This window comes from Papio anubis, chromosome 7 (genome assembly GCF_008728515.1).
Source record: "Papio anubis isolate 15944 chromosome 7, Panubis1.0, whole genome shotgun sequence".
Taxonomy (NCBI): Eukaryota; Metazoa; Chordata; class Mammalia; order Primates; family Cercopithecidae; genus Papio; species Papio anubis.
This window is the reverse complement of record NC_044982.1, coordinates 85,565,162-85,590,429: the sequence shown is the minus strand read 5'-3', so window position 1 is coordinate 85,590,429 and position 25,268 is coordinate 85,565,162. Positions and strand designations below refer to the sequence as shown.

At 43.5% G+C, this 25,268-nt stretch overlaps 2 protein-coding genes across 3 annotated transcripts; both read left to right on the top strand.

Moving 5' to 3' along the window:
* Positions 1–3,234: 3,234 nt before the first annotated feature.
* On the top strand, positions 3,235–6,015 carry LOC103886102 (epididymal secretory protein E3-beta-like). The gene is made up of 2 exons (XM_031668272.1): positions 3,235–3,445; positions 5,225–6,015. Exon 2 carries the CDS (start codon positions 5,243–5,245, stop codon positions 5,642–5,644), a length of 402 nt encoding a protein of 133 aa, XP_031524132.1. The 5' UTR covers positions 3,235–3,445; positions 5,225–5,242; the 3' UTR covers positions 5,645–6,015.
* A 10,987-nt stretch (positions 6,016–17,002) lies between these two features.
* LOC101010240 (epididymal secretory protein E3-alpha) lies at positions 17,003–19,488 on the top strand. Of its 2 annotated transcripts, XM_003901499.4 has the most exons (2): positions 17,003–17,108; positions 18,666–19,488. In XM_003901499.4, exon 2 carries the CDS (start codon positions 18,692–18,694, stop codon positions 19,133–19,135), a length of 444 nt encoding a protein of 147 aa, XP_003901548.1. In that variant the 5' UTR covers positions 17,003–17,108; positions 18,666–18,691; the 3' UTR covers positions 19,136–19,488. The 2 variants fall into 2 exon arrangements, with proteins under 2 accessions (XP_003901548.1, XP_031524131.1); XM_031668271.1 differs by lacking the exon at positions 17,003–17,108 and having other exon boundaries at positions 18,542–19,488.
* Positions 19,489–25,268: the final 5,780 nt, after the last annotated feature.

Below are 25,268 nucleotides of genomic sequence, written 5' to 3'. Positions count from 1 at the left end.
CTTGTAGTCCCAGCTACTTAGGAGAGTTAGTGGGAGAATTATGAGCCGGGAGGTAGAGACTGCAGTGAGCCGAGATCATGCCACTGTACTGCATTCCAGCCTGGAGTAGAGAGGGAGACCCTGGAACTTCTCTCAAAAAAAAAAAAAAAAAGGGGAAAGTGGGAAAGTAGAATATCACTTATTTGAGAAATACTAGATTAACTAGTTGACATGTCTGAGGTAGTACAACCATGTAATGTTATCAACAATAGAGATCAGCACAATGCTATATTGCTTAAAAACTGCTTTCACATAGATCTCCTACTTAGCTTGCTTCTTCACACATTGGCTCAGGTGGCTTCTCTCTCCTACCTCTCTCTACATTCATTGAGTCATTACTTGATTTTAAGCCTTCAATAAATAGTGCACACTTGTTGGAAAGAGCTCTGGATGTGTGGGCACACGACAAACAACTGATCTTCCCACAGAATCACCGCTCAAGTTGTCCAAATTCAGATGCCCAGGATTGTTCCCTTTTTGCTCTCCCCTGTTCCCCAAAGACCTAGAGAGTAGAAGGATGCACAGAACCTGCTCTAAGACTATCCTCCTTCCATCCAGTCTGTCAGCACACGATTCCCTATTATTCAAGGACTGCTTGAGAGCTGCACTTTGAAGATAAGTTCTGGTTGTAAACATTCTGACATTCCAACAATGAGGTGGTCCAGTGAGAAAATCAACCAAGATGACTTGACTAGGAGCAGCCCTTGGAGGTGCTGATAGGAAACATATGCAAGTATCTTATTTTATTCATAAATTACACCTTTGACTAGTTTCAATGAACCACTATTGGTCACATTTGCCAATTCTGGGGTAGTTGTTATGAAACATACGGTGAAAAATCCGGGCTGTGATGTGGAAGGGTCACCCCTTGGACGCTCTCATGGGCTGGTGGTCTTGCCTGGTTTGAGCTGAGTTCAGGACTGAATCTTGAGTTCCTGAAAAACAACTTAGCCAGCACCTTGTGACCCACACTTCACAGTCAGACGTTGTATATAGGAACATTGTGGAAACTATGGCTAGGCTACGTGACATTTTAATGGTAAGCACTACAGCGTCAGCAGACAGCTAAGGGTCACAGTTATAAGCTGACCAGAAAAACTTCAGATACTGGCTACCTAATCATTCATAGCTGTCAGGCTATTGGTTTCATTAGATATTCTTTCACCTCTCAATGAGGGCCCTAAGTTCACAATGTTAAATGTGGTTTTCCTCAGTGAAGTTCCCATATAATGTATCCTAGTCATCCAGAGACTTCCCAGAAGTTTGTTAGAAATTACATGCAAGAGCCAGGTCTCTTGTTGTCTCCTAATAGTGCTTGATAACCTATTTCCAGGGTCACCTAGGGTCTTTCAGTTCTTTTGTGCCTGGAGTCAGTCTTTGATGTTTGTAGCGTTTGCTCAAAGCCACTATCTGAGTGAACCCAAGTGTTCCAGATGAGACGATACAGGAACAGGCTCACATAATAAGGCTGTTCCCCATCACCACCTCTGCTACCAATCAGTTCAGGAGCTGAATCTCCCCCTGCTATTCCTTTCTCCACTGCTGCAGATTTCCTGGGCTCTGAGAAAAGGAGGAGGATGCAGACTCTGCTATTCAGATCCACACATTGAACCCCACTATAACCAGTGACCTGAACTCTGAGTAGTGACCTGAGTCTGAGTAGGGTAAGAACTGCTCTGCTGAGGACGCTCAGGGGATGACCAGGAGCACTGGAAGGAGGCTGATTGAACTTTAATTTTTATTTATTAGTGTTAATTTTTTGAGATGGAGTCTTGCTTTGTCACCCAGGCTGGAGTGCAGTGGCGCTCTCTTGGCTCACTGCAACCTTCGCCTCCCGAGTTCAAGAGACTCTCCTGCCTCAGCCTGCTGAGTAGCTAAGGTTACAGGCACACGCCACCCTGCCTGGCTAATTTTTTTGTATTTTTAGTAGACAGGGGGTTTCGCTGTGTTGGCCAAGCTGATCTCGAGCTCCTGACCTCAAGTGATCCACCTGCCTCAGCCTCCCAAAGTGCAGGGATTACAGGTGTGAGCCACTGTGGCTGGTCTGATTGAGCTTTTAGATAGCAAAGAATGGAGAAGGAACGAAATCATGGAAAACTAAGGCCTGAATTCCAGTCAGCCTCATTCCCACTGATACAAGCTTTTCCCTGTCCCTCCCTTCCTTCACCCCTAGTCGTCTCAACCACAATGCATTAAAGCTGCTTGCATCCTACTCTCCTACCCTGTGTAGGTCTTTATTACCAGGACAGGGTTCCACAGATAGGAAGTACCCACCCTTTGTTCTGTGTCTGATGTGGGCATTTGACATGGTTAGAAGTGCTCTCACATACATGCATCTCATTAGACTCTCACAGGTCTGTAGGGAGCTGTTATTAGGCCCTACATCGGTGAGGACACCGATGCTCAGAGCTGTGAATCAGGTTAGAGGTTCAGTAGGGCCAGGAACTCTCCTCAGGGCAAATGAGGACAGAGAGCTGGTTTAAAGAGGTAACTTTTTCTTTTTTTTTTTTTTTGAGACGGAGTCTCGCTCTGTCACCCAGGCTGGAGTGCAGTGGCCGGATCTCAGCTCACTGCAAGCTCCTCCTCTCGGGTTCACGCCATTCTCCTGCCTCAGCCTCCCGAGTAGCTGGGACTACAGGCACCCGCCACTTCGCCCGGCTAGTTTTTTGTATTTTTTAGTAGAGACGGGGTTTCACCGTGTTAGCCAGGGTGGTCTCGATCTCCTGACCTCGTGATCCACCCGTCTCGGCCTCCCAAAGTGCTGGGATTACAGGCTTGAGCCACTGCGCCCGGCTAAAGAGGTAACTTTTCCAAACGACCATACATCCTATGCTGTGACCACAGTAGCTCTGGTGGGGATGGTTTTAGTCTTTTTGCCTAATTGATTACAGTTATATTTCTAAACTGGTGTCCTTTTATGATGGCATCGTCAATAAGCAGCTCTGACAAATGAAGATCATTTGTAATAGTGATAATTAGGGGAATGCCCCTGAGAAGGAATATGGGTAGTTAGTAGTAATCATATGTTCCACCCAGGCTTTGGGGGAAGTGTTAAAAGGAAGTCAAGATATTGAAGAAGCATCATTTTGCAGAGTCAGTGTAATTGTAACCTGGTCTGTGATTTCAGAGAATCAAAGCCTTCCTGCCTAAGAACCACCTGCCTAGTAGTCACTCATCTTCTCCACTCCTCTAAAATGTGACAGCCCTGCTCTTTTTGCCTGCTGTCATCCACATAAGATGTAACTTTCTCCTCTTTGCCATCTGCCATGATTGTGAGACCTCTCCAGCCAGATGGAACCGAAGTGGAGTCTCTGGAGCCGCCCAGCAGCAGCCTCATTACTCAGAAGATGCTGACGAAAACCTAGACGGGAAGAAAGGAAGAAAAAGCGTCCTCTATGTTTATAAAGTGAGCATGTTGGTCCTATTTATAAATATATGTATGATATATAAGCTTTTTTAAAACAAAGCTCAAATTGTTGGTATTTTTCTAAAATGTGCACAGCTGTATTTTACATGAAGGCTCTTTCTAATGGGTTGTTATACTGTACTCAACATTTTGGACAGCACATGAAGTCTGCCAATGTACTTCATAAAACATGACTTTGTTTATTTAAAGTTTCTTGCTGTGAAAAAGAACTCCCTACCTGTGAGTTCCTTTATTTATAATTCTTGAAACCAAAATGTGTAATGTACAGTTTTCACAACTGTATCTGCTCTAATAAAAAAAAGTTGGTTATAAGAAAAAAAAAAAGAAAGAAAAAGCATCCTGACTGGTACATTAGCAAAGGCACAGCCCTGGAGGGCAAGGAGAGGGGCAGGGCAGGCAACAGTGCCCATGGCATGCATCTGCAGCTTGTGAGCAATGCATGAAAACAAGAATCATAAAACAGCATTGCCTTCAGCATCCATGCATTTATGGCTGTCATGGGGAGCATGATAGAGGAGGATGGATTAACACTAGCTCGCAGGCTGCCTAACCTGGAAGTCAGTCTCTGCCTTTAGACCTGCTCACTTCTTTTGAGAATGGAGATATCCACTGATCCTTTGTCCTACAACCTCAATTAATGTCTTTGTAGCAGCCATCTGTTAAATTCAAGAAGGCCCTGGAACAACTTAATTGGAAAAGTTTCCCTCTTATCCCTTGAAAAACCATAGAAAAACAATGTCACACAAATGTTCAACTTCTGATTTCTACAATTTCAGATGCCAGGGTTTATCTGTTGCCATGACAACTAAGAGCTTTATAAATATTTTTCTAGCCTCTGCTTGCTATTTTCTGGAAATTATCTGCATTTCAATATTTGCTTAACGATTTTGAGCTGACACGAGTAACATAATTGTGTCTGGATTGTGTATGTGGTGTGTGTTGGTGGGGGTGGGTGTAATTGTTGTCTTTGTTTTTCAATGTGAGCAATTTTTAATAAACTTTAATATTTAATGTGCAAAAAAAAAAAGTTACAGCCCTTTCCACTTCGCAGACAAAAAGCTTAAAATGCCATTTTCTTTTTTTTTTTCTTTTTTTTTTTTTTGAGACAGAGTCTCGCTTAGTCGCCCAGGCTGGAGTGCAGTGGCGCGATCTCGGCTCACTGCAAGCTCCGCCTCCCGGGTTCACGCCATTCTCCTGCCTCAGCCTCCCGAGTAGCTGGGACTACAGGCGCCCGCCACCTCGCCCGGCTAGTTTTTTGTATTTTTAGTAGAGACGGGGTTTCACCGTGTTAGCCAGGATGGTCTCGATCTCCTGACCTCGTGATCCGCCCGCCTCGGCCTCCCAAGGTGCTGGGATTACAGGCGTGAGCCACCGCACCTGGCCTAAAATGCCATTTTCTAGTGGACGCATGACTTCCTGAGAGTTGGTCTGGTGAAAAGAAGCCAGCTGGAGGGTGATTGGGTGATTCTACCCACTGCAGGTTGGGTGGATGACAGAGTAGACAGGAGATGTTTGAAATTCTCAAAATTAACGTCATCTATTTTTTTCCAACTTTGTGTTTGGCTCACATAAGCTGAAGCATATTTTTAGTTCTTAGAAACTTTATTCTCTTACGAGAATTATCTTCTAATCAGGGAACCAAATAGTAAAATTATGCTGAGTGCTTGCATTGACAGGAAACAGAATTTTAAGATAAATGTCAGCTCTCTGGACATTGTCTACATGATGCTTTTCTTTCTCTTCTCTGTGGACACACAGGTGTCACTGGTGACTGAAATGGCATCCTCTCTGAAGATCTGGGGCAGTCCCTTGGCCCTGCTTTGCATTCTTTGCAGGCTGCTTGTACATAGCAAGGACGTTTCCTGGAAAGAATTCATGACATTGCACTACTTAGATCCAAGCCGAGATTTTGAAGACTGCAAATGTGATGCCCTCATGAGAGAAAAAGCGGTTCTGAAAGACAAGAGCTCTTATATGTCCACCTATAGTTTATGGCACAAAATGGAGTATATATGCATTATTGAAGTGGGAATAACTGATGTAGAAATGCCTATGTATGGGCCCAGGGTGCCATCAAAGTACTCGAGTGTCAGTGGGAGAAGTACAACAATAGCTACACAGAGAGCTTCAACTACATTGAATTCCACTGTTGCAAGGATGGGTATGTTGATAGCATAGGAGACCTGAGGATGGTGGAGCCTGTCAACAACTAGAAGATCTATGCACATCCTCAGGAATTGGTATTCAGTGCTTCCCAAGTGGTGGCCACTGCCTCCATCAATAGCCCCTGACATTGCACTTACGTGTCAGTGTTTTCCAAAACTTAGAATTATGAGTCGCATGACTTCTTGATACCATAACCTTGCCTGTGTTGTTTCTCTGCCTGGAATACACTTTTGTCTTCATTTACCTAGTTTATTCCTACACATTTGTCAAGCTTCAGCTTGTAATGCATCTGATGTTTGATAACCAAGATTTTTCCTGATATTCACTCTAAACCTACCCAGGGTGAATGATCTTCCCTTCCCTAAATAAATTGTATTATCCAATATGTGTGACATTCTACATATGATATATGTAAAGTAATTGTTGTGTAATTGGTATGGGTGTGTGAGATCTAGGCTATGTTTGCCTATGACTTAGGCTGTGCAAGGAGTTTAAGGCATATTTTATGTGGCTGTGTCTCTGCATGTGATACGTTTGTGTGTATCATGAGGATGTAAATGATTATAGGCTAAGCTGGAGACAAATTGTGATGTAGACACCAGTTTTGGGCTGGGTTTGGTGGCTCACACCTGTAACCCCAGGACTTTGGGAGGCTGAGGCGAACAGATCACGTGAGGTCAGGAGTTCGAGACCAGCCTGGCCAACATGGTGAAACTCCACCTCTACTAAAAATACAAAAAAATCAGTGGGGGGTGGTGGTGTGCACCTGTAATCCTGGGTTGATATAATCAAAAAGGTCATAATCCAGTTTTAATGATTTTATTAAAGTGAAAAGAGAGGAAGGCCACTCTGTAACATACAGACTCCAGAGAAGGTTCAGTTTTTGCTTATGTAGGAAAAAGACAAAGAAATTAAAAAGGAATTCAATATTTTCTGTACCAGGCTGGTTCAAGAGTTACAACAAATTAATTAGTTACAGATTTGTCCCCAACCCCATGACTTGTTTTCATTTATTCGTAGCTGTGCTTCACTTCTGTTCCAATTTTAAAAGAGCATATTTAACATTCCATCCCAAGACAATGTGATAGCAATGAAATCTTTCCATGAAAAACAGAAGAGGGCATCCATCCAATGAAGATCAGCCAGCGGAGTGCAAACAAGTGTTCCCTGGTCCCCTTTAGTCATTTTACATTTCACACAACAGTGCAGGCAAGAAAGGGTCTCTAATCAGAGAAACCAAGGTACACCTGCCTTGGTTACAGCTGCCTAGTACGTGACTCAGGTCCCATCATCACTTTTTTTTTTTCTTTGAGACAGAGTCTCATTCTGTTGCCCAGGCTGGAGTGCAGTGGCCAGATCTAGGCTCACTGCAACCTCCGCCTCCGGGGTTCAAGTGATTCTCCTGCCTCAGCTTCCCGAGTAGCTGGAATTACAGGAGCGCGTCACCACACCTGGCTAATTTTTGTATTTTTAGTGGAAACTGGGTTTTAGTGGAAACTGGGTTTCACCACATTGGCCAGGCTGGTCTCGGACTCCCAACCTCAGGTGATCTGCCTGCCTCAGCCTCCCAAAGTGCTGGGATTTACAGGCATGAGCCACCACGCTTGGCCCATCATCACTTCTTTTTAAGTTTCAAAATAATATAGAGTTTCAACAGCTTAGATTTTGAATTACTTACTTTCATGGTGGTAACATACTTAGTTCCACTCAGATTCTTGGGTAAAGGCAGAGCTGACTGGGTATAAAACACGTGGCATAGTTCCTGGCTTATGGTAGTTGCTCAGTAAAAATTCTTTCCTTTCTCATATTACTCTTTGGTTTTCTACTTTAATTTTGACTTCGATAAACAAATATAACAAGTGCCCATCAACCATTTCTGTCCCTGACTCTCGAGATGGGGATTTCTTTTATTTTTTATTTTTTAAATTTTTTTGAGAGAGTCTCACTCTGTCACCCAGGCTGGAGTGCAGTGGCGCAATTTCACCTCACTGCAACCTCCGCCTGCTGGGTTCAAGTGATTCTCCAGCTTCAGCCTCTCCGGTAGCTGGGATTATAGGCGTGAGCCACCATGCCTGGCTAATTTTTGGTATTTTTAGTAGAGACGAGGTTTTGTCATGTTGCCAAGACTGATCTCAAACTCCTGAGCTCAGGGAATCTGCCTGCCTTGGCCTCACAAAGTGCTAGGATTATAGGCGCGAGCCACCATGCCTGGCCTAGAGATGGGAATTTCTTTCTTTTCTTTTCTTTCTTTCTTTCTTTTTTTTTTTTTTGAGACAGAGTTTAGCCCTTATTGCCCAGGCTGGAGTGCAATGGTGCAATCTCAGCTCACTGCAACTTCTGCCTCCCGGGTTCAAGCGATTCTCCGACCTTAGCCTCTGAGTAACTCAGGATTACAGGTGCACACCACCACCCCCCACTGATTTTTTTGTATTTTTAGTAGAGGTGGAGTTTCGCCATGTTGGCCAGGCTGGTCTCGAACTCCTGACCTCAAGTGATCTGTCCGCCTCAGCCTCCCAAAGTCCTGGGGTTATAGGTGTGAGCCACCAAACCCAGCCCAAAACTGGTGGAGGTGCGGGAGAGTAAACTGGGGACCTCGTACATGCCGGGGATTTCTAATGCAAAACTACAGCAGGCTGTCATCTGTATGGAAGCTATACACACGCAGGATGAGAAAGAACATCTCCTCTATCAACCACACACTCAGATGTCTCTACTAGACTCAATTCCTTAAGAATGTTTCTAAGAAGTTCAATGCATGTTAGACGGGCTAAGGCATTACATTTCCTAAGGATGACACATCAAGTAGAAGATATTAGCACAAACGATTTTATCTGATAATAAACACGTTCACTTGGCAGAAACATAGGGTGGAGGTTGGAGGACTTTAAAATACAATGGTTCTCAACAGTGGACTTAAGACCTAAATTTTGTTCATGGAATGAATGAGAAAGGAGATAGAAAGAAATGTTGAGCTCACAGGCAGGTAGGAACCATGTGAAATTCTGTTTGCTAACTGTAGGAGAGAGATACAAAGTAAGAAATGCTTGCTTCATGTAATTTTGCCTAGGTCCACTATGGGGAGGAAAAGTGCTAAACATTAAAGTATCTTGTGTTCTTCAGTCTCCTGCAATGTTGAATGGCTCTGGCCTTGAAACAATTAGAGAAAAGACAGAAGTAGCAACATTATTTATGAGGTGACTGCACCTTTTTTTAGAACTCTGGTCTTGATGAGGAGTCAGTGTATCTACATCGGTCATCATGTTCCTATTGCAGTTCCTCAGCTTTGCAATTTTTAAGTGCACCTGAGGAGGAGCGGACACCTGGGGATGACAATCTCTACTAACCAAACTCAGAAGAGATTAGTATCAAACCAGTAGCAAGGCCGGGTGTGGTGGCTCATGCCTGTAATCCTAGCACTTTAGGAGGCCGAGGCAGGTGGATCACGGAGTCAAGAGATTGAGACCATCCTGGCCAACATGGTGAAACCCCATCTCTACAAAAATACAAAAATTAGTTGGACGTGGTGGCACGCATCTGTAGTCCCAGCTACTCAGGAGGCTGAGGCAGAAGAATTGCTTGAACTCAGGAGGCGGAGATTGCAGTGAGTCGAGATTGCGCCATTGCACTCCAGTCTGACGACAGAGTGAGACTCTGTCTCAAAAAAGAAAAAAGAAAAAAGAAAACCAGTAGCTCCTCCTCAATGGTCAATTTACACATGGGGAAAAATACTAATTATTTTTCTTGTTTGATAAATGTTCTTTAAAATATAGTGTAAGAGAGGAAAACATTTGCCTTCTACCCTTTTAGGATCTTAGCTGGGGCCCCTAAAAGAAAAGTCAGATTAACAAGAGAAAAACAAACAGAAATGTGGTAACATGTGTATCTCATGTATACATGGGAGAAGCTCAGACAGTAACTCAAAGAGGTAGCTAGAACTTGGGCTTAAATGCCGTCTTCAGCTAAAGCAAAGGAAAATGCATGTGGGGAACAAGTCATAGGGAGATGATCAGGAAAAGTATAGTAAATGAGGGAAAGTTTGGTCACGCAGATTTAAGTAAGTATCTTCTCCACTGAGAAGGGTCTTTTGTGATTTAGAGTCACCTTTCTCTATCTGGCACCAGAAGGAGACATCCATAAGAATGGAGGTTTCCCTTATGAATGCGCATTACCCTTACAAAAGGCCAATGCATACTCTATTTTCAGAGCTTGTCTTGTGTATACTGTTTTTCAAAATAAGCACTTCAAAATAATCTTTACGTTACAGAGCATACCTTGTGGTGGCATATTCTGATCTCCTATAGTAGATTCTCACAAATTTCTCATGTAAGTAGCTCTTTAAAAGTTGCTTTTACTAAAAGGTAAGCAGAAGGTAATTCAAAACAGTATAGGAGGAAAGTGCATTTAAGGGCAATTAGTATATTAGGGTTGTGTATCAGTGGAACGTGAAACTGATACAGAAATGAATGAATATGCAGCTCTCCAAATCAGGGATAAATATCAGAGCTTTATAAGCTCTAGCTTTCCTGATTTCCATCCCTTATTTGGATAGTTGCATATTAATTTCCTTAGGGACCTATCTTCCTCTTTTGTGGACCTTATTGGTAAGGCTGTCCACTAAGGTTTGCAGTCCCCTCTGCTAAGTCAAGCAATTGCCATGAGATCCGAGCTAGGCTAACTGAACTTTCTTTTGTAGGAAATACATATATGGCACCCTAAAATATGCCTCGATACAAAGTCCTGTCAATTAGTGTTTGTGTAGCTCTGCATCCTCACCAGCTTTGGTGATGTCAGTTTGTACTGCATTTCAGCCATTGAAATAGATGTGTAGCATTATCACATCTATTGTGTTAATTTGTAATTCTCTAATGATAATGATACAATGAAAGGATTAACAGCTCATCAAAGTAGGAAGAATTATAATTACACATTAATCATAGCATGGTGGTCCACTTGGAGCAGCTTCCCTGCAGCTGCTAACTAACCAAGAGTCACGTAGCATGCTGACCACATGCTCCCCCATTGTTTCTATAGGTAGAAACTCACAAACAAGAATCGTGGGTCTTTTTTGCTCAAGAATTGCTTCAGGCATTTCAGATTCTGAACTCCAGTGGAGAGGTTGACACCAACCAGTCTAAAGACCCCACCATGCAACAGGCTCAGAAGAATGCACCTTTGGAACCTCTCTGTCCCAAGGCTGCACTCCTCACTTCTCAATGAATCAAAAATCCCTACACTTCAGCTGCTGTCCAGATCCCTCACAAACCCTACCTTAAACCTCTTGGGGAGGTGGATTTGACTTTTCCTCCCATCTCCTTGTCTGACTGTCATAAAAATATGACCCTATTTCTCTGCTACTATCACCATTATCTCAGTATGTTGACTTACTGGGCATAAGGCAATGAATCTATTATGGTTAAAGTTTAGTGGAGAGCTAGCCTGGAGGCTCCTCATGGGCATTTGTCCATGGTTCGGTACTCTCTTGCTGCTGTGGCAAACCTGGAGATTCACCGAAGTATCTGGAGTCTTTCTTGCCAGCATGGCACTGCCAACCATGGCTCAGGCTCACCTGCAAGGGAGAAATGGTTGCCAGAATGGGAAAACATCTCTGGTGAGTGTTCCAACATCCTCTTTTCCTTCTCCTGATCTGCTGGCCTTCTTAGAGGTCCTGTCACCTCTTTGGAGGCCCTGTTGTCCCTCCTTCATAAAGGGCCCTACTCAAGGACATTTTTACCAATTAGAAGGAGCACAAGGGCAGTGTACAGCGGAACTATTCCACTCTATGGGCTCTATGGGTTTCAGTTCTGAAATCTGTTTGTTTTGTTTTGTTTTGTTTGTTTGTTTTATAAACAGAGTCTCGCTCTGTCACTGAGGCTGGAATGCAGTGGTACAATCTCGGCTCACTGCTGTTGGCTCTCCCTCCTTCACCTGGTGAAGGAGCTAGGGCCAGGCCACCAGCACTTGACCAAGAGGCCAGGAATGACGAGATGCAGGAATGGCTTCCTCTTCTCACACCTGCCAGAGAACCTAATTTGGCGAGGGAACCACTTTAGCTCCAGCAGGACAATTTTCCCTTCAACAATTACCTATAGGAGGCATTGACGCTGATATAGGGCAACCCATGGGGCTCATTTGGGTACACTCTCCATTCTCTATTTCTGATTTATTAAATTTGAAAAATAGTATGGCTACCTATTGAGATGATCCAAAGCCAATAGAAAATTTGTTCTCTTCCATATTGTTTTCTTCTATATCTTATATCCCATAATCCAATGTTCAAACCTGGACTCTGCAAGGGCGTACCAAAGCAGAGGAGCCTTAAGAAAGTTCAAGAAGTAAGGCATAAGCCCAATGAAAGCCCTTCAAGTTTTCTGGACTGTATTTTGAAGTGTTCAAAGAATACACTGATATTGGTCCAAAGGCCTTAGAATATTTAAAGATGATAAACATGACATTTATTAGCCAGAGTGTTCCTGACATCCAGTGAAATTTGCAATAAGTTGAAGGGGCACTGGACATATCTTTGTCTCAAATGGTAGAAACAAAGGTGTTCACTGGTAGAGACCTGGTCAGAAACAGAGAGAACTATAAAACATTTAGCAGCAAGCCACCTTGCTAGCAGCTGCTCAAGAAACCCTTGGACCATAACACGGACCCACCACAGGAGCCCCATTTAAGTTAGGAGCCCCTGGGACCCAGGCTCCCTATAAGTAGGAACATTCTACTTATTGAATTCCACGTGCCAACTGCAGACAGGAAGGCCATTGGAAAAAAAGATTGACCAAACCACAAAGGGGCCAATAATGAAAAAATCAACTTCCAATTCACCAAATGCCTGAAATACCTGAGGGATCTAGGCCTGAGAACTTCTGTAATAAGGATCAAAAATGATGGGGTCCGAGGGCAGGCTCTGACCCAGCTAGTACCCTCCATATTTCCCACGTGGAGCCCTGGGTCATTATGATGCTGAGAAATCAACATTTAGCCTTTCTAGTAGATACCAGTGCCACTTATTCAGTATTAAATGCACACCTGTTCAAATTGTCTTCTGAAACTATGAAAGTGATGGCAGTTTTAGAGAAGACCCTAAAAGAACCATTCCTGCAACCCCTAGATTTCCAACTATGACAGACCTGCTTAAAGCATCGCTTCTTATATATGCCTGAATACCCTATCCATTTCTTGGGACATCATCTTTTGACTGAACTGAATGCAAATGTTACCTTTTCCCCAGGATAGGTGAATATTACAGTGTCCGCAGATCAAGCCTATACCTTGCAAGCTGCATTGTTGCAGCAACAGGCTCAGAATCTCTTTCTCATCCCTGGAGAATTCCTAGAAGAGGTGGGTACTGATGCCTGGGCAGATGGGAAACCAGAGAGTACTAAGTCTGCAGTCCCAGTACCAAAGTATGTGAAGGAACGACACTGCTGAGTCTTAAACAATACCACCTGAGAGAAGAGGTATGGGGAGGTGTTCAGTCTTTGTTGTCTGATTTCCTCCAGTCTTTGTACTCAATAGACCTTGCTGGTCCTCATGTAAGAAATCTTATCTGGACTTCTCTCAACTGACTAAAGCAGAGCATTGTGAAAATACAACCACCATTATCTCTCTCCAAGGGAATCCTCATGTAACCATGATAGGTGTGTGGCCTGATGCCTATATTCATCTTCTCATCTGTGTGTCAAGCAGTATGGGGCTAGGGTTTTGGGGTTTTTTTTTTTTAGTTTTTGTTTTGTTTGTTTTGTTTTGTTTTTGAGAGACAGGCTCTCGCTCAGTCACCCAGGCTGGTGCTATCATAAACTCCAACCTTAAACTTCTAAGCTCAAGCAATCTTCCTGCCTCCGTTTCCCAAGTAGCTGAGGTTACAGGCACGTGCTACCACTACTGGCCTTAAAATTTTTTTTTTTTTGGTAAAGTCAGGTTATCACTATGTTGCCCAGGCTGGTTTTCAACTCCTGGCCTCAAGTGATCCTCCCACCTCAGCCTCCGAAGTAGCCAGGGACTACAGGCATGTGCCACCACACCCAACTAATTGCTTTAATTTTCTGTAGAGAGAAGATTTCTCCCTATGTTGCCCAGGCTGATCTCAAACTCCTGAGCTTAAGTGGTCCTCCCACTTTGACCTTCTTTCTTTTTTTTTTTTTTTTTTTGAGACGGGAGTCTCGCTTCTGTCAGCCTGTGGCTGAGTGCAGTGGCCGGATCTCAGCTCACTGCAAGCTCCGGCCTGGCTCACGCCCCATTCTCCTCCTGCCTCAGCCTCTCCAGAGTAGCTGGGACTACAGGCCACCACCTCGGGCCTGCTAGTTTTTGTATTTTGCAGAGACGGGTTTCACCGGTTAGCCAGGATGGTCTCATCTCTATTCCAGGATCCTACCTGCCTCGGGCCTCCCAAAGTGCTGGGATTACAGGCTTGAGCCACCGCGCCCGGCCCCACTTTGACCTTCTAAAGTGTTGGGATTACAGGTGTGAGCCACTATGCCCAGCCCCTACATTTCAATAGGGGTGAGTGAAAATAGAGATGTAATTTTCTGCACTGCACTACTGCATTGATGCTATGAATTCCATCCATGGAACCCTTGGAAGTTCGTGGATCACAGATTAAGACACCTATAGACATTGTCATCCCCTGAATAAGGAACCTAAGTCACTTTTATGGTTTTGTGAAACAGTAGTTCACAAACATTTAAGAATTGAATAGTGGCTAACAAAAGAAATATTGGCTTGGTGCGGTGGCTCATGCCTGTAATCCCAGCACTTTGAGAGGACGAGGTGGGTGGATCACCTGAGGTCAAGAGTTTGAGACAAGTCTGGCCAACATGGCAAAATCCCATCTCTACTAAAAATACAAAAATTACCCAGATGTGTTGGTGGGTGCCTGTAATCCCAGCTACTTAGGAGGCTGAGGCAAGAGAATTGCTCGATCCCAGGAGGCAGAGGTTCCAATGAGCTGGGGTCATGCCTGGGTGACAAGAGTGAAACTCTGTTCCTAATAATAATAATAATAATAATAATAAAAGGACATATCAAGGAATTAACAGAAAATACTTAAAATCAAAGACAATATTTAAAGGATGAACATAATTTTCAAGAGATTTAAAATTTATACTTAAAGGGGAATACCTCCTTAAGAACTGAAATCAAAAGTCACTGCCCAAGGAGCTTCTGTTACAGAAGCTGGCAGACAACTCTAGGAAGTAGACCCATTAAGTGGTTTCCAGAAATACTGGTTGGGCTACCTTCCTGGGCTGCATTGGTAGTGGCTAATTTCTGTAAATATAACAATATATTTTTCTCCAGTTTAGTTTAGATTGCTTCCTAATTGGTTTTATATCCAAAAAGCTTTAGGACTTTGGGCTTAGCTCATAAGAGAGTTCATGGATGTATGCTTGGAGTCCATATTTTTTTTCCATATTAAAAGTGGAATATCAATTGTTTGAGAAATATTGGCTCATACATTGGCTCAGGTGGCTTCTCTCTCCCACCTCTCTCTACATTCATTAAGTCACTGCTTGAATTTAAGTCTTCAATAGATAATGCACATTTGTTGGAAAGAGCTCTGGATGTGTGGGCACACGACAAACAACTGACTTTCCCTCAGAATCACCTCCCAAGTCATCCAGATACAGATGCCCAGAATTGTTCCCTTTTTGCTCTCCCCTGTCCCCCAAAGACCTAGAGAGTAAGAGGATGCACAGAACCTGCTCTGAGACTATCTCCTGTTCACCCAGTCTATCAGCACATGATTTCCTGTTACTCAAAGATTGCTTGACAGGAGCGGGAGCTTAAAGATAAGTTCTGGATATAAACTGAACCTTCTGTCATTCCAACAATAAGGTGGCCCAGTGAGAAAATCAACTAAGGTGGTTTGGCTAGAGCAGACTTCAGAGGTGTTGATAGAAAAGATTTGCAAGAATCTTACTTTATTCATAAATCTTAATTTTGACTAGCGTTGATGAACCAGTATTGGTCACATTTGCCAATTTGCAGGGAGTTGGCATGAAAAATATGGTGGAAAATTCAGGTTGTGATGTTAAAGGTAACCCATTGAACACTTGCACAAACTCAGTTGAAGAGTTCGTGGTCTTGTCAGTTTGAGCTGAGTTCAGGACTGAATCTTGAGGTCCTGAAAAACAACTTAACCAGCACCTTGTTACCTGTACTTCACAGTCAGATGTTATGTATAGTAGCATTGTGGAAACTATGGCTAGGTTATGTGACATTTTAATAGCAAGCAGTACAGTGTCACCAAACAGCTAAAGGTTATAATTAAAGAACTGAGTAGAGAAATTTCAGATACTAGCTACCTAATCATTCATAGCTATTTGGCCACTGTTTTTACTAGATACTCTTTCACCTCTCAAGGAAGATCTTACAATTGACAACATTAAAAGTGATTTTCTGGCCCGACCAAGTGGCTAATGCCTGTAATCCCAGCATTTTCAGAGGCTAATGTGTTGAGGATTAGCTGGACTCAGGAGTTCAAGACCAACCTCGGCAACATGATGAAATCATGTCTCTACAAAAATTAATACAAAAAACTAGCCAGGCATAGTGTTGCACGCCTATAGTCCCAGCTACTCGAGAGGCTGAGGTGGGAGGACTGCTTGAGCCTGGCAGGTTGAGACTGCAAGGAGTAGTGTTTGTGCGACTGCACTCCAGCCTGGGTGACAGAGCAAGACTCTGTCTTAAAAAAAAAAAAAAGAAAGAAAGGAGGAAAGGCTGGGCACGGTGACTCACACCTGTAATCCCAGCACTTTGGGAGGCCGAGGTGGATGGATCACAAGGTCAGGAGATCGAGACCATCCTGGCTAACACGGTGAAACCCCATCTCTACTAAAAATACAAAAAATTAGCTGGGCGTGGTGGCGGGTGCCTGTAGTCTCAGCTACTTAGGAGTCTGAGGTAGGAGAATGGTGTGAACCTGGGAGGCAGAGGTTGCAGTAGCTGAGATCATGCCACTGTACTCCAGCCTGGGCGACAGAGCAACACTCTGTCTCAAAAAAAAAAAAAAAAAAAAAAAAAAGTGGCTTTCCTCAGTGAAGTTCCCGTGTAACATGGCATAAGTCATAACCCTCCAGGGACTTCCCCAGAAGTTTCTTAGAATTGAGAGCAGATGCTAAGTCTCTGGTTGTCTCCTGATAGCACCAGATAACCCCTTTCTGGGGTCACCTAGGTCTTACAATTATTTTGTGCCCAGGGCTCAGCCTTTGATGTTTGTAGCCTTTGCTCGAGGCTACTTTTTGAGTGAACCCAAGTGTTCCAGATGAAACGATACAAGAACAAGTTCACATAATAAGGCTGTTCCCCATCGCCCCCTCCAATCAGCTGGAGCGCTGCAGCTCCCCCTGCTCTTCCTTTCTCCACTGCTGCAGATTTCCAGGGCTCTGAGAAAAGGAGGAGGACGCAGACTCTGCTCTTCAGATCCACACGCTGATCCCCACTACAACCAGTGACCTGAACTCGGAGTCTGAGTAGGGTAAGAAGGGCTCTACTGAGGATGCTCGGGGTACAGCCAGGAGCACTAGAAGGGGGCTGACTGAGCTTTCAGATAGCAAAAAATGGAGAAGGATCTAAATCATGGAAAACAAAGGCCTGAATTCTGGTCAGCCTCAGTCCCACTGATACAGGCTTTCCCTGCTCCTCCCTTCCTTCACCGCCAGTCCTCCTAACCACAATGCATTAAAGCTGCTTGCATCCTACTCTTCTATCCTGTGTAGGCCTTTATCACTAGGACAGGGTTCCGTGGATGAGGAACCCTGTGTCTGATGTGGGCATTTGACATGGTTAGAAGCGCTCTCACATGCTTGCATCTCATTAGACTCTCGCAGGTCTGTAGGAAGCTGTTATTGGGCCTATCTGAGGACACCGATACTCAGAGCTGTGAATCAGGCTAGAGGTTCAGTAGGGCCAGGAATACTCCTCATGGGAAATGAGGACAGAGAGCTGGTAAAGAGATAACTTTTTCAAATGACCATACATCCTATGCTGTGACCACAGTAGCTCTGCGGGGGACTGTTTTAGTCTTGGTGCCTGATTGATTACAGCAACAGTTCTAAACTGATGTCCTTTTATGATGGCATTGCCAATAAGCTCTAACAAATGAAGATCATTTGTAATAGCAATAATTAGGGAAATGGCCTCTGAGAAGGGATGTGGATAGTGAGTAATGATCACATGTTTCACCCAGGCTTTGGGGAAAGTGTTATAAGGAAGCCAAGGTTGGAAAAACATCATTTTTCAGAGAAGTGCAACCTGGGCTGTGGTTTCCAGAACCAATGCCTTCTGCCTAGGAACCACCTCCCAAGTAGTTACTCATCTTCTACATTCCCTTAAAATGCAACAATCTTTTCCACTTTGCAGACAAAAAGCTTAAAATGTCATTTTTCTATTGGACACATGATCTCCTGAGAGTTTATTTGGTAAAAGAGAGCTAGATAGTGATTGGCTCCTCAAATTGGATAGAAGACAGGGTAGACAGGAGATATTTGAAATTCTCAAAAGGTACATGATCTATATTTTCCAAATTTGTGTTTGGCTCTCACACGCTAAAGCATATTTTTAGTTCTTAGAAAACTGTATTCTTTTTTTTTTTTTTGAGATGGAGTTTTGCTCTGTTGCCCAGGCTGGAGTGCAGAGGCGCAATCTCACCTCACTGCAACCTCTGTCTCCCGGGTTCAAGCGATTCTCCTGCCTCAGCCTCTCGAGTAGCTGGGACTACAGCCACTATGCCCAGTTACTTTTTGTATTTTTAGTAGAGATGGAGTTTCACCATGTTGGCCAGGGTGTTTCTCGAACTCCTGACCTCAGGTGATCCACCCGCCTCGGCCTCCCAAACTGCAGGGATTACAGGTGTGAGCCACCGCGCCCGGTCCAGAAACTGTATTCTTTAATGAGAATCATCATCTTCTAATAGGGAAACAAATAGCAATATAATATGTGCCCAAGTGCCTGCTTGGCAGGGAAAGGAATTTTAAGGTGGAGCTCAGTTCTCTGAGTATTGTCAGGATAATGTTTTTCTTTCTCTTCCCTGTAGACACGCAGGTGGCCCTGGTGACTGAGATGACATCCTCTCTAAAGATCTGGGGCATGCTCTTGGTCCTGCTTTACATCCTTTGCAGGCTGTGTGTATACAGTAAAGACGTTTACTGGAGAGAATTCATAAAACTTCATTACTTAAGTCCAAGTAGAGAATTCAAAGGGTACAAGTGTGATGTCCTCATGAGAGAAAAAGAAGCTCTGAAAGGCAAAAGGTCTCATATATTCATCTATAGCTTATGGTTCAAAATTCAGCGTACATGCATCGATGAGAAGGGGAGCAACCGATATAGAAATGCATATGTATGGGCCCCAGGTGCCCTTAAAGTACTCGAGTGTCACTGGGAGAAGTACAACAGGAGGTACATAGAAAGCAGAAGCTTCAGCTACATTGAATTCCACTGTGGCATAGATGGATATGTTGATAACATAGAAGACCTGAAGATTATAGAACCTATCAACAACTAGAAAGTCTATGCACATCCTCAGATATTGGTAGAGTATTTAGTGCTTCCAAAGTGGTGGGCCCTGCCTCCATCAATAGCCCCAGCCACTCCCCACTTACATTTATGTGTCAGTGTTTTCCAAGTACTTAGAGTTTATGTACCTCGCGATTTCTTGATACCAAATCTTTGTGTGGTGTCTGTATCTGTAATACAATTTTGTCCTAATTTGCCTAATTTACACCCACATTTTTTCCAAGATTCAGCTCCTATGGCATCTATCCTTGACTAACCTAAGATTTTTCCTGATATTGACTCTCTTTATACCTACCCAAGCTGAACAACCTTCTTTTTCTTAAATAAAATATATTATTCTAATATATGTGACACTTATATATATTATGTGTGCAGAGTATGTATTGTGTGATTGGTGTGGGTATGGGTGATCTAGGCTATTTTTGCCTATGGCTGTGCAAGGGGTTTAGGGTGCACTTTATGTATCTGGGTCTAATGTATGTGATATATTTATGTATATCATGTGGATATAAATGATTGTGTGCTAAACTGGAGACAAGTAGTGATGTAAGCACTCATCATGGTATCAATTTGAAATAATCAAAAAGGTCAAAATCCAGTTTTAAGAGCGGGCTGGGCACTGTGACTCATGCCTCTAATTTCAGCACTTTGGGAGGCCAAGACAGGTGGATCACCCAAGGTCAGGAGATCGAGACCAGCCTGGCCAACATGGTAAGGCCCTGTCTCTACTAAAAGTACAAAAATTTGCCACGCTTGGTGGCGCATGCCTGTAGTTCTAGCTATGGGAGACTGAGGCAGGAGATTCTCTTGAATCTGGGAGGCAGAGGTTGCAGTGAGCCGAGACTGCGCTACTGCACTCCAGCCTGGGCAACAGAGCAAGACTCCGTCTCAAAAAAAAATAAAAAGAATTTACTAAAGTGAAAGGCTGGGAATGGACATTCTGTGGCACACAGACTCCAGAGAAATAGGGTCAGTACTCCAAAGTTAAAAGTTAAGTTCTTTTTTATGTAGGAAAAAGAGAAAGAAGTGAGAGAGAATGGCATTTTCTATACCAGACTGGTTCAAGAGTTACAACAAATTAATTGGTTACACTTTTGTGCCCCCACCACATGACTTGTTCTATTTATAGTTGTTTTTCAATCCTTTCCAACTCAAAAGAGTGTATTTAACATTCCATCTTAAGACAATGTGAAACTGGGAGACTGAAGTGGTCGGATCGCTTGAGCTCAGGGATTTGAGACCAGCCTGGACAACATGATGAAACTCAGTCTCTACAAAAGAAAAGCAAAAATTAGCCAGACATGGTGGCATGTCCCTCTAGTCCCAGCTACTGAGAAGGCCGAGGTGGGAGGACGGCTTGAGCCCAGAAGACAGAGCTGCAGTGAGCCGAGATTGTGCTACTGCACTCCAGCCTGGGTGACAAAGCCATACCCTGTCGCGAAAACAAACAAACAAAAACAAAACAACAACAACAAAACAAAAAGACAATGTGAAAGCAATGAAGTCTTTGCATGAGAAAGGGAAGAGGGAAGTTAATCCATAATGAACATCAGCAGTTGAGAGGGGATGAGTCTTCCCTGGGCCCCTTCAGTCATTTAAAGCATTTCACAAATGCAGGTAAGAACGAGGCTTAATCTCTAGAGAAACCAAGATACAGTTGCCTTAGTTACAGCTGCCTGGCACATGACTCAAGCACCATAATTACATTCTTTTAAGGTTCCCAATAATTTAGAGTTCCAACAACTTAGATTTGAAATTGTAGATTTTAACGATGTGACACACTTAGTTCCACTCAGATTTCTGGGTATAGGCAGAGCCGACTGGGTATAAAACACGTGGCATGGTTTCTGGCTTATAATAGGTACTCAGTGAAAATTGTTTCCTTTCCCATCTCACCCACTGGTTTTGTACTTTAATTTCGATTTTGATAAACAATCATTGTAAGTACCCATCAATCATCTGCTGTCCCTGACCCTAGGGATGGGAATTTCTCATACAAAAATAGAGTAGGTTGTCATCTATATAAAAGCTGTACACACCCAGGATGAAAAAGAACACCTCCTCCATCAACCACACACTCACAGATGTCTCTATTAGACTTAATTCCTTAAGAATGTTTCTAAGAAGGTCAGTGCATGTTAAATGGGCTAAGGCATTACATTTCCTAAGGATGACACATCAAGTAGAAGACATTAGCACAAATGATTTTATCTGATAATAAACATGTTCGCTTCGCAGAGACATAGGGCTCTGGCCTTGAAACAATCAGGGAAAAGACCGAAGTATCAACATTATTCATGAGGTGACTGCACACTTTCCTGTAACTCTGGTCTCAATGAGTAGTCAGTGTATCTAGATTGGTCATCATGTTCCAAAGGCAGTTCCTCAACTTTGCAATTTTTGAGTGCACCTGGGGAGGAGCAGACACCTGGGGATGACAATCTCTACCAACCAAACTCAGAAGAGGCTAGTATTAAACCAGTAGCTCTTCATCAATGATCAATTTACATATGGGGAAAAAATGCCATTTTTTCTTATTTGATAAATGCACTTCAAAATATAGTGTAGGAGAGGAAAAAAATTTTACTTCTACCCTTTTAGGATCTTAGCAGGGGCCCCATAAGAAAAGTCAGATTAACAAGAGAAAAACAAATAGAAATGTGGTAACATGCATGTCTCATATACACATAGGAGAAACTCAGAGAGTAACTCAAAGGGATGGCTAGAACTTGGGCTTCAATGACATCTTCAGCTAAAGCTAAGGAAAATGCATGTGGGGAGCAAGTCATAGGGAGATGACCAGAAAAGTAGAGTAAATGAGGGAAAGGTTTGATTTGAGTCAAGTACCTTCTCCACTGAGAAAGGTCTCTTGTGATTTAGAGTCACCTTTCTCCTTGTGGCACAGAGAAGGAGACATCTGTAAGAACGGAGGTTTCCCTTATGAATGCACATTTTCCTTGCAAAAGGGTAACGTGTACTCTATTTTCAGAGATTTCCTGTGTATCCTGTTTCTCAAAATAAGCAGTTCAAAATAATCTTTGTGCTAGAGAGCATACTTTGTGGTGGCATATTCTGGTCTCCTAAAATAGGTTCTCACAAGTAACTCATGTAAGTAGCTCTTTAAAAGTTGCTTTTACTAAAAGGTTAGCAGATAGTGGTTCAAAACAGTACAAGAGGAAAGTGCATTTAAGGTCAATTAATATATTAGCTTTGTATATGTGATATACAAAGTGATATATATTTAAAGGCAATTCGCATATTGGCTTTATGTTGTTTCTCTGCCTTTCACAGTATTTTATTTATTTATTTATTTATTTTGAGATGGAGTCTCCTCGTGTCACTTAGGCTGGAGTGTAGTAGTGTGATCTTGGCTCACTGCAACCTCCGCCTCCCAGATTCAAGGGATTCTCCTGCCTCAGCCTCCCAAGTAACTGGGATTATAGGTGTCCACCACCATGCCTGGCTAATTTATGTGTTTTTAATAGAGATGGAGTTTCATCATATTGGTTAAGCTGGTCTCGAACTCCTGACCTCAAGTGATCTGCCCTCCTCAGCCTCCCAAAGTGCTGGGATTACAGGTGTGAGCCACCATGCCCGGCCAAGAATTTCGTAAGGTGTTTCAGATCTTGAATTTCAGTGTTGTGGCTGGTGCCAACTGGTCTAAAGACCTCCACCAAGGAACTGGCTCAGCACAAGATTGTAGTTTTCTTTTTCCCCCTGTCCCATGACTGCACCCCTCACTTCTTGATGAATCAGAGATCCCTGATGAATCAGCTCTGGTCCAGACCCCTTACAAACCTTACCCCTAAACCTCTGAGGGAGGCAGATTTGAGTTTTCTTCTCATCCCCTTGTCTGTCTGCCCTCGGAATATTACACTATCTCTCTGCCTTTATTGCCATTATTTGGTATGTTGACTTGCTAGGCACCAGGCAATGAATCTATTGTGGTTAAAATTTAGTGGAGAGTGTCAGAGATGATAAATTCCTTTTCAAAAGGCTTTAATTCCTTGTTCTTCTGGGATCTCTGTTTCTCTAGTTTCTCTAGTTACTCATGCTGTAAACAACCCTTTCTGCCCTTGCCGCACCCTGACATGCCCTGACAAACCTAGACATGCCTTGTGCCATAAGGGATAGCCTTCCCCTTCCTGCCTAGATACCTGTGTTCAATTTCAAACAGCCAATTGGGTCAGTTTAGACTGTGCAGTCCAACCCCAGCCAGTGGAGAAAGGACACAGCAGTAGGAACAAATTGCATTAGGGATAAAAACCCTGGTCCTACCCAGCTCAGTGTGCTTTTGCCATCGAGACTGGCACAAGCTGCATCCTTCTGTAGAAGTAAATTTGCCTTGCTGAGAAAATTTCCATTTGAGTGCTATTCCTTTTGCAGCACCAAAACTTGTTTTTAACAAGAGCTAGCCTGGAGGCTCCTCATGGGCATTTGTCCCTGGTTCAATGCCTTCTTGCCACTGTGGTGAACCTGGAGATCCACTGAAGTCCCTGGAATCTTTCTTGCCAGCATTTCACTGCCAACCTTCAGCTCAGGCTTGCTTGCAGGGGAGGAATGTTTTCTGGAAATGGAAGAAATCTTTACTGTGTGTTCCCAAGCACAGGTGACATCCTCCATTTCCTTCTCCCAATCTACTGGCCTTCTTAGAGGTTTTACAACCTCTTTGGAGGTCCCATCGACTCTCCTCCACCTACACAAAGGGACCTGCTCAAGGGCATCTTTCCCACTTGGAAGGAGCCCATAGGGCACTGTCCAGGGGTACTACTCTTGGGCCTCTTGGTCTCACTTCTGAAATCTGATTTCTGACTTGTGAGGTCTCATTACTGTTCTTGTTTGTCCCGTTTACCTGTGTGTCAGGGGGCATCCTAAAGGAATCACTAGCTGAAGCTCAGTAGGCCTGACTTAGGAAACCCATCCTCTCTGCCTCACAGTTACTTTTGGTGAGTGCCGAGGACCAACCAGCAGCATCTTGGTGGCCTAGCTCAAGGTGGCCATTTGTTCCCTCTTCCTCACGAGTGGCCATTCACTACATTGCTGGCTAGAGGTCATCCCTCCCCCGATGGAGTGGATCAAAAGCACTCAGACACTGAGTGGAATAACTGGTGTTTGCATCTTTTTTGTATGTTAATTGTAATTTTATCTTGGTTAATGTGAAAAATGCTGATTTTGTCCTCTCAGGCAGGCTGTTAGGCTGCATTTCACAAAATTGGGCATCCATTGCCTAAGAATCCATTAAAAGAAAAAAATACTTTTGTAATACAACCTGGCCCCTTCATCCATCAGAATGTGGGGGAAAAGTGACCAAAAATAGATTCTTTAGTTATTATGTCATCTGGCAGCTAGACTGCTTTTGTAACAAGGAAGAAAAGTGGAAAGAAATCTCTTATAGACAGTGTTCTGTGTTGCTTTGGCAATATAAGCTGACACAGAAAAATGTAAAGTTATGGTACAGGGGACTATTACTAAGCCTGTACTGTTGGAGTAATAGGAAAGGGATGATGGTACTTTGCTAGTTCAGTTAAATGAGCTGTCGGCACTGCCTCCTTCACCTGGTGAAGGAGCTATGGCCAGGCCACTGGCACCTGAGTCATAGTCCCCACTGGGGACCAAGAGACCAGGAATGATGAGATGCAGGAATGGTTTCCCCTTCTCAAACCTGTCGGAGCATCCAATTTGGCCAGGGAGCCACTTTAACTCCAGCAGAACATTTTTCCCTTCAACAATTTCCTAGAGGAGGCATTGATGCGGACACAGGGCAACCCATGGGTCTCATTTGGATACACTCTCTATTCTCTATTTCTGATTTGTTAAATTTGAAAAACAGTATTGTCGGCCAGGTGCAGTGGCTCACGCCTTAATCCTAGCACTTTGGGAGGCTGAGGAGGGTGGATTGCCTGAGCTCAGGAGTTCAAGACCAGCCTGGGCAACATGGCTCTTCATGGGCCCATGAGGTTGAGAAAAGCGTTCAAGATTTGTATGTAGCCCTCTCAGTTGGGATCTATCTGGGAGTGCACTGTCTGAATCTGTGACTGTGTGAGTGTGTAGCATCTACATTGGGCCCATACCCATCTCTCTCTCTCTCTCTCTCTTTTTTTTTTTCCCCCAGAGTCTCGCTC

Bases quoted from the DNA above. Each gene is read 5' to 3' on its own strand.
- LOC103886102 (XM_031668272.1), top strand. From the start codon at position 5,243: ATGGCATCCTCTCTGAAGATCTGGGGCAGTCCCTTGGCCCTGCTTTGC.
- LOC101010240 (XM_031668271.1), top strand. From the start codon at position 18,641: ATGTTTTTCTTTCTCTTCCCTGTAGACACGCAGGTGGCCCTGGTGACT.